Source organism: Podarcis melisellensis, assembly GCF_964234715.1.
Source record: "Podarcis melisellensis genome assembly, chromosome: 9".
In the NCBI taxonomy this organism is placed as follows: domain Eukaryota; kingdom Metazoa; phylum Chordata; class Lepidosauria; order Squamata; family Lacertidae; genus Podarcis; species Podarcis melisellensis.
This window is the reverse complement of record NC_138541.1, coordinates 59,871,757-59,881,499: the sequence shown is the minus strand read 5'-3', so window position 1 is coordinate 59,881,499 and position 9,743 is coordinate 59,871,757. Positions and strand designations below refer to the sequence as shown.

At 42.1% G+C, this 9,743-nt stretch overlaps 1 protein-coding gene across 1 annotated transcript in view; it reads left to right on the top strand.

Annotated features, from left to right (window-relative positions):
* The window catches only part of UBE2K (ubiquitin conjugating enzyme E2 K), a 28,300-nt gene continuing 18,557 nt past the window's right edge, over positions 1-9,743 (top strand). Inside the window, exon 1 of the mRNA XM_081924634.1 lies at positions 1-78. Within this exon, the coding sequence (XP_081780760.1) occupies positions 16-78 (63 nt within the window). The 5' untranslated portion in view covers positions 1-15. The remainder of the gene's footprint in view (positions 79-9,743) is intronic.

The window sequence follows — 9,743 nt, the reverse complement described above, 5'->3', positions numbered from 1 at the left end:
GACCCCTCCGAGGACATGGCCAACATCGCGGTGCAGAGGATCAAGCGGGAGTTCAAGGAGGTGCTGAAGAGCGAGGAGGTCAGCCTTTCCCTCCCTTGTCGCCCTCCTCGGTCGTGGCGTTTGTTGGGGGTGGGGGAGAGATTTGGGAGGCTACATCCCTTTCGGTTTTCCTTCCCTCGCCTCCGTTTTTCTTTCTCTCCGGGGTCTCGGGGAAGCAGCGATGTTGCCTCGTTTCCTCGGGCAACGTTCATTTCCCATGGGGGAAAAAAAAGGAAATTTCTGGGGAGGGGAGGGGGTCCCCCGGTGGGGAGTGACCCCCATCTGAGGGGAATGGGGTTGGGATGGGGGAAGGAAGAAATGATGAGAAAGGGGGAAGGGGATCAAGCTAGGCCTGCCAGCTCCACCTGATCCTGTCTGGTGCCCGTGTAGGCCCACCCAAGAGGCCCGGAGTCACGCCTGAATTTGTAGCGTGTTAACCACCATACGTGTGAATCTGCCCCTTCCAGGGGGTGGGGAATGCACGTCACTGTCCTCAAGCTGTGCTTTTGCTGCTCTCAAATGTCAACATGCTCTCTCCAGCTTGTGCTGGGGGTGTAAAAAGTAGCACACACCACTTCCCTGGCTCAGATGCTGGCCCATGTAATATTATTATCATTATTATTTATACACCACTCATCTGCTTGTTTTCCCAGCCACTCTGGCAGCTCTCAACAGAATATTAAAAACACAAGAAAACATCAAACATTAAAAACTTCCCCTAAATAGGGCTGCCTTCAGATGCCTTCTAAAAGTGGCAACCCTGCCACTGGTGTCCAGCTCAGTCCCACAGGTATCCTGCCACCCTTGTCTTCTGCTTTCTGGTAAAAGTGACTAGGCCTGAGAAAAGTTAAAAGTCTTGTTATGGTTATCAGCGCAGGTATGGATGCGGCGGTTGAATTCCCCCCCCAGCATTTTGTCAAACCCATCAGAGCTTTCCGCTGTCACTTTTTTTTTGGCTGGAAAGTAGAGGAGGAAGATGGGGATGAAATTTGGGACTGTGAAACTGGCAATGCTTCCCCTCCCACTTCCCCATTTGTGTGTGTGTGTGTGAAATCTGGAAAGTCTGTGGGGGGGGGGAATGGGGTGAGTCAAAGAGCAATAAATCGCGGGTGCATTGCATCGGTTCACAGGTGATGAAAGGTTGAAATGCAGTTGTAACCTGTATGACCATCAGTTGACTAACATAAGATTGCCTCAGTGTATGGAATACTTCGTTTATTCCTTTCACATGTACATAGTGGAGGAGAACATCCAAAGTGCTTTTAACTGGTTTGTACGGTGTCATACTGTTAATAGGAAGAATATGAATCTATTGGTGGTGTAAACTGGTATGTTATTTGTTATTAGCATAACTGAGTATAAAAAATACCTATGGGATGAGAAACGATATGGCAGAGATAAAAGGTGGAGGATGCATAGGAACATATTTGCTTTTGAAAACCAACCTCTTAAGAAAAAGTGTGAATTGTAGTTGCAGACTCTGAGGACATAAAAATGTGTAGTGACCCTTTGCTGCATCCTCATAGTGTGATTATAACACACACACACACACACACAGAGAGAGAGAGAGAGAGAGAGAGAGAGAGAGAGAGTAGGCCACATCCTAACATCTAGTTGATGTATTTCACTCCTGGGATGGGATGGTCTTAAGCAGTTGTAATCGATTTTTAACCCTCCCCTGCTGGCAAACGTTAAACCAAGGGAAGTCATACTGATGTAGAGGACACCAAGAGGGCATGTTAAGGGTAGGGAATGGGTTTGGGAAGAGGGGCAAACAAAGTTAGCTCTGCATCCTAACTCTCTTCATTTATTGGTCTTGTCCACAGAGCTCCATGTAACTTGCACCAACAAAAAACCAAGTGTAACTAAACATTTCATAGGAATTCATGGGCAGAAAATTCAAGTTTACACTACCTGCCCAAGCCTGGCCACACACACCCTGCCTAGAAACAAGATGAAGCTGAACTTACACAGGAGATATGCTGACATAACTTCCTGGTTAAGATAGGTTTGACATACTGTCTTGTACTACTCCACTGTTGCCATCTTGAAAATGTTAAAGGTAAAAGGTAAAGGTACCCCTGCCCGTACGGGCCAGTCTTGACAGACTCTGGGGTTGTGCGCCCATCTCACTTAAGAGGCCAGGGGCCAGCGCTGTCCGGAGACACTTCCGGGTCACATGGCCAGTGTGACATCGCTGCTCTGGCGAGCCAGAGCTGCACACGGAAACGCCGTTTACCTTCCCGCTGGTAAGCGGTCCCTATTTATCTACTTGCACCCGGAGGTGCTTTCGAACTGCTAGGTTGGCAGGCGCTGGGACCGAGCAGCGGGAGCGCATCCCGCAGCAGGGATTCGAACCGCCGACCTTTCGATCAGCAAGTCCTAGGCGCTGAGGCTTTAACCCACAGCGCCACCTGTGTCCCTTGAAAATGTTACTTAAGAGCAACTCCAACTGGTTTTTTTGTATGATTGAGGACCATTTCACACATTATGAGAGGCAAACCTAGATTTGCCATGTATTTAAAAAAAAGATGCAGAATTAATCCCAGCATCTTAATCAGTGTACTTATATATACATGTTTGCACATTTATTATATTTACACTTAAAATATTTTAGTTGTAAATCTTTTTAGGTATCTATCTACATATAATTATATATCTATAGATATATAATTGTTTTCATGTGTGAGGATAGCAGTGACAGCATACAGAAACAAAAATCTCAATCTATTTTAGTAGACTGTTTTAAGTAGATATTTACTTCACTCTAATGCCAAAGGTTGTGGACACACAGGTTCCTAATTCTGGCTGCATCATGTCCACAGCCTTCCCTGCATGCTTCCTGTGCTAACAAAATAAATGTTCACACAACAGTTCAGATTCATGTATTTTCCCTTCAGATTGTCAACTCTAGATAGAAACCTTGTCCTCATTTCCAAGCAGTTGTGCATTGAGGAGCAAGTTTGATATTAGTGATCTGTTGATGTTATATAATAGGCAGTGCTATAAGTATATTGCCTGTCAGTGAGTTGTATCCCAAAGCTCTCTTATGCTGTACAGTACTACAAATAATAATGAATTGAAATCTTTCAGTGTTGGTATGATTGATAATATTTGAAGAAGACGAGGGTTTTGGTTTAAATCTGTGTCTTGTCCTTCAAGGAGCTCAGGGTGAAGTACATGGGTGTATTGCAATATCTTCACAACAGCCCTGTGTAGTAGGTTAAGCAGAACAATAAGCGCTAACCTGAGGCTGTTTCATTTGCTTTATGAGTAAATGGGAATATCTGACATTAGTCATATTGGGAGTTAGACCCACTGAAACCAATGGATTTGGGTAACTTAAGTTCATTGATTTCAGTGTGTCTGCTCCAAATATCACCTAGATTTTTTTCCTTGTCCAACTTCAGTTCTTTATTCATTACCCCACACTTCAGTCCAGACCATGTGCTAGTTTTATAATTGTTATCATAACTAATTCTGCCCTTCCTCAACACCCAGTATTGTGAAGATGTTACCAAAATGGATTCAGACTACCATACTGTCCCTATTCTTTTATTTCTGGTAATTAGATATTGTAGTCCTAAAAATTAGTAATCCGTAGTTCTCAGTCTGAAAAATGGTCAAATATTTCACACTAAGAAAACCAAGATGATGGCAACTTTGAGGATATATAAGAAATTATCTCTTGTAGGTCTTGGTGTTGATTATTTCAAATAAATTGGGAATACACTAATGCTTAAAACTAGCCTAGAAAATCTGAAGGACTACTTTTGCAGCTGTTTTGCACATGGAACTCCAATTAATTTTATTCTAAGTTTACATGTGAGGCAATTGCAAAATGCATGCATATGCAACAACATGTCTTCATATCTAGAATTGTATCCAGTTGGTGTCCAGGAACAGATCAAGGTGATCTTCAGCATTTTTTCCCCTCCATGCTGTTCTAAAGGGTCTCACAACCCTTTGGAAGCAGAAATGAAGCAAGGAAAGGAATTACTGAAGATTGCCTCAATCCCTGTTGTTCTGAATGAAAGAAGTTTCTGTCAGCATAGGACCACCATTTGTATACAACCCCTTAAGAACATTTTAGCTCCTTTCCACAGTAAGTTTCCACTTGCACAGGGCATACATGAACTGTAACATTTAAATTATATAAATGGTTTGGTGGGTATCCAAAGTGGCTGGAAAATCAGGAGTGCTGGTAAATGGACTGACTGGTTTACTAAATGTAATATAATTCATACTGATTTTGGCGAGAATGTGTAATATCTGTCCTTGTTTTATATAGAGAATGAAAAACTCAATTTTTATGATGAGTTTGGTTAGCTGGTTTTTTGTTTTAAAAAAAGCTTAAGGTATTTTTAAAAAATGTAAAACCTATCACATCTTTCCACTAATACTGGGGGCCCCTCCATGATGGCTTAAATTTATGCGTAAAAACATAATATATTGCAATTAAAAACAAAAAGACAAAACAGCCATTATAATAGAAACTTATTTATAGATAAAAAAAAAACAAATCTGAAAACCTTGTGCAAATAAAACATTTGTAATTTTTACCCAAAAGAAAGCAGAACAGGCACCTAACAAACCTAAGTAGGGTGTCCCATAATTGGGTTCCATAGCTATCCAGCTTCTCTCTGGCAGAAGGAACACCTGATGCAGAGCCTTAAATGAAGATTTTAACACAAAAGGAGTTCATATGGGAGCAGGTATTTATTTGAAACTGTTATCCTGCTGTTCAGTAAGAAAAAGGCTGCCATACTGACTTTTAAAGATCAATAAAAACAAGGCATTACCTCCCTTAAAAGTCATGCTTAAAAGTCATGAAGCAAAATGAAAATGAATTGGGAGGGAGGAGGAAATAAGCAAACTCAGGTACCAGTTCTTAGTTACAGGTTCTTGTAATGTCCTGCTGGGATGGGAAAAGTTCATCCCTGAGCCAAATGTTGCTCTCCCAGCTGCCCTGATGGAAGTGTTCCCCAACCCCATCTTCCTTCTCTTGCTATAGTCTGATGTAATAGTTGCTGCCAGGTGACAGGAGGAAAAAGTGTGACTGAGCAGAAGGGGATCCTGCCCCTCTTCTCCTCCTCTGCCAAGTGACAGTTGGTGAACGGACAATATTATTTTGTTCTGTTTTCCTGTTGGGAACATAGCCTTGCGTTTCAGAGCAGGTACAGAGTTTCTTGCAGAAGAGAGTTTGCAAAAAGAGAGCATCCTTGGACTCCTGATCAAAGCTTACATCTGGGACTGCTGAAAATGGTTTGGGATCAGGGTGATTGGGGTCTGAAGGTCGAAAGAAGAAGTTTGAATTGTAACTGGAAACAAACTGTCAGTATGGAGATTTAAGCATCCTGTAGATTCTAGTTAATAATGGTGACTACATTTCTGAACTAGTTGAAACTTCTGAATGCTCATCATAATCAGCCCCATGTAAAATTCCCTCCAGTAGTCTAAACTGGCCATTACTAAAGCATGGATAACTGACATGATTTGCATTTTTAAAGGACTGGTTGCAGCTGTTGCACAACCAGCAGTGAAAGCTGCTTCTGACCACCAATTTTGCTGCAAGGCCAGGCCTAATAGTGACCCAAGTGAATTTCATGGGGCAGGTGAGAGGAAATTGTTGTTGTTTAGTCGTGTCTGACTCTTCATGACCCCATGGACCAGAGCACGCCAGGCACTCCTGTCTTCCACTGCCTCCCGCAGTTTGGTCAAACTCATGCTGGTAGCTTTGACATATCGTCCTCTGTCGTCCCCTTCTCCTTGTGCCCTAAATCTTTCTCAACATCAGGGTCTTTTCCAGGGAGTCTTCTCTTCTCATGAGGTGGCCAAAGTATTGGAGCCTCAGCATATCCAAAATTGGCTGAATACCCAACTCCCTGAACAGCTTTACTGTCTATTAACAACCCCTTTTTATTTTGTCTAGGTAATAGATATCTGATTCTTTGGTACAAAGTTTGACGAAAGAAACAGCTAGGTGTCATTGTTTTTATATTGATGGTGCTATACCATATCCCCAGACGCAGCAATTTCATGTAGATGGGGAATAGTGTGGGACAAGGATGGGAATCTGTGGCATTCCATAGCAAAGACGTCATTAGTGTTAGACGTACCCAGTGTTAGAAAGCTAGGAGCTACATAGCACCTTAAACCTAGGTTATCGGCGCTGCAACAGAATGTACAAGCATGCTTTTTAATAGCAAGAATACAAACCTGAAAATGAATGAACTGCATCTAAAATATTATGTTCATTTTTCACATGGTCTAGTTCTTCCCCTGCCCCGCTCCCCTAATATTCTTAAGAGGGTCTTGTCTCCTGTCTTCAGAGAGTAGCTGGAAGTGGGGAGAAAGAAAAAGGTCCTCCTTTCCTTCCACTTTGCAGTTTTAATCTGAAATCTTAGGCACAGTACTGCTCCCAGAGCTCAGAAACTGCCTGCACTAATGAAATTATTTTGCAAAATGCACCTAGAACAATGGGAGTTTCGAACACTGGAAATATCTCATACCTACTTCTTTCACCAGAGCACCTAAATAATTTTAGCACAAAGTGGAATTAGTTGAATGTCAGATTGCCTGTGCCATTTCCATGGAATGTATACATACTGTAGGTTTCTGGAGCATGTTCTAGACTGGAATATATAGCTAGGGCTCATTGTTACCCCACATCAATTGAGAGCAGGGGTGGTAACCTCATGTCAAGGGCTGCACTCCTTTTTAGTCTCTTGGCAGCATACTAATAGTAGATGGGACAAAAATTAAAAGTGGGAGGGCCACTCCTCTTATCTCTTTGCACCACCCCTTTTGAACACCCTCTTTCTGCTATCCCATTTCCCCTCCTGTCGTTGTTACTCTTATGCAATTGGGCTAAGTACTGGATGGAATTGGACTAAGGGCAGCAGGTTGCCCATCCATTCTAAAATATGCTCAAGTTTCAGATTGCAGGTAAATATAATAATGATGAGCTTTTAGAAAAGTTTGCCTGATGTCATTGATCTTTTAAAAGAGTTGATTACCTTTTTGCAAAACCAGTGTTCCCTTCAACACACTTTGAAAGCCACATTTTTTAAAAGTACAATACTCTTATCACAATAGCTAAAATCATATGTTTTGTTCATTGTAACCCATGTTTATGTGTCACTAAGGTCTCACAATATTCCAACAACAAGGGTTGATACTTAGTAGCTACTTATTTTATTTATCATAAAATATGAAGGAAACACCCATATTTATAGAAAATAAATTGAAGATGGTACAGAGCCACTGATTCAGGTTTTTTTAATTAAAAAATGACAATATAAGCCTATGCTTGTCTACACAGTTAAAGAAGAATATACAGATATAAAAGGATGTCTGAGATAAGGATGGATCTATGTACCGTAGAGGAAAACAGGGTAATGTTCTCGAAACTGCTACAACTTAGGGGTCTAAAACTGAAACATCTTTACTTACCTTTAACATATAGTTACAACTGTTAATTTATAGTACAGAGCAACAGGGGTGTTGATATATTGCCATGTCAAATATTATGAAGCATGCTGTTTTAAAAATCTATCCTGTGTGTCATTTGGTTAAACATTTATACTAGTTTTAATTAAACATTTGTACTACTGTACTTGCCCAAAAGCTTCAGTTGTAACCACAATCCAGCAACATGTATGCAACACATCCAGGTGTGAACCTGGGCCTATTGGGTGTTCTCGCTCTCTTTTTTCTTAAGAGACTCCATGTATTGCATCTCTATGGGGTTTGTGTGTGTGTGTTACACAAAACAGTTTGGAGATTTGGAATATGACTTTCCTAACTGGTGTACCTACTGTTAGTTGCATGTGTATAGCACTTGTTGAATCAGGTACTAGTTGAGTCAATGCTTTTTCTACAGTGGTTCCTCTTTTGTGGAATGTTCTCCCCAGGGAGGCTCACCTGACACTTTCATTACATATCTTTGGTGCCAGGCAAAAACATTTCTCTTTAACCACGTTTGGCTGATTAACATTCTATGGGTTTTTTAATGTGCTTGTGGGAGGAGGGGTTATTGGTTTGTTTTCACTTTATTATGTATTTTATATTCTAATTTTGTATTTGTTGTGAACTGCCCTGGTATCTTCAGTTGAAGGGTGACATACAAACTTAATTAATAAATATTATTATTATTATTATTATTATTATTATTATTATTATTATTAATAATATAGTGTAGTTGAGAAGCTTCTGTTTAATTTATTAGTGGTGTGGATAGACATAAAATAGAAGTGCTTTAAAGGTTTTTATAATAGACTTCACATTGGACCAATAAAGGCTATTCAAAATAGTACTGGGAGTGGAGAAATGATATAGTCTAGTGACAGCTATTGTACAAAGAGTGCTCAAAACAGGTCGCACCTGCTTATTTCTGATTCCAATACCCAAGTTAGTGTCCATGTTTAGACATTGCATGAATTAGGATGATGCAAATAAGCATGATGTCCAAATGCAACAGATAAGTTTCATTGCAACAGCTCCTAGTACTCTAGAGGCAGTTCATGGTCTTCCTACACTTACATTTTTGTGGGCTTAAAGGAACTAAGGTGTTTTGAAAACAGGATAAAGATTCTACTTAATACTTCTTGGGAATTCCTCTAGGACAGTGGTTTTCAACCAGTGTGACGTGGCACCCTGGGGTGCCTTGAATGATGGTCAGGGGTGCCGCAGGCTTCCCTGGCCTCTGTCCCTCTTTCCTTCCCTCCCTCCCTCTGATGCCTCTTGTGTCTCTGCCCCACAAAGGCTTGCATAGCTGTTTGTTGCAGCAGCTCTGGCTCCAAGCTTCCCAGGTGAGTGGGGCCTCTGGGGCTGGCCAGGGGGTGCTTCCCAAGCCCCTGTGGGGTTGTGTGAGGAGGCACCTCTCTTAGGGGCAGGGGGAGCAGCTCAGAGACCAGGGGTGGCAGCCCAGAGGACTCCCAAGGAGAGGGGAGAGGAGGCTGAGGGAACACTTCCCAAGGGAGGATGTTTGAAAAGGTGAGAGGCTGCCAGCTCTGCAGGCAAGGGGTGACATAACTGGGCTCCTGAGCCCCAGAGGGGTGCCGCAGAAAGAATGCAGTTGGTCAAGCGAGCTGTGGATTCAAAAATGTTAAAACCTCTGCTCTAGGAATTAAACTAATAATTTTACTTTCAGCAACTTTGTTAGGCTGGTTAGTACAATTTCTGTTTGTAATATGGCTAGGAAGCATCTAGCACTGGTGAGACAGGGATAGCAGGAATTTGTGGTGCGTCTGGATAGCTTTGCCATGGTCCATAGTGATGGTGCTTAAGCTCCTGCTGCTTCTTAATCACTTTGCTGTTGCTTAGCCTATGGCCAAAGTGAAAGGGTGTGGCTATTTATTGTAGCACTCTCTGGTCCTGTTCATATGTAAGAGGAACCCATGGCTTGGCGTTGTGGCCAGGGATGATAAAGCTGCAGTGCAGTAACCTTTGCAGGACCACAAGATCCCCACACCTGATCTAGACGCATTCTAATCTGGTTTGAGACCATGTTTTGGGACCAAGGAGGACTTGATTGCCCTGAAGGATCACCTTTTTCAAGAGAAGCACGGGGGGGAACATGACTTCTGCTGGATCATTCTTTGCATTTTAAGACTGTCGCCCAAGGTATCCTCCTGGTTGAACTCCATGGATTCAGTGTAGCAGGCACTGTACCTCAGCGGTGCTACCTACAGAGCTGGTTT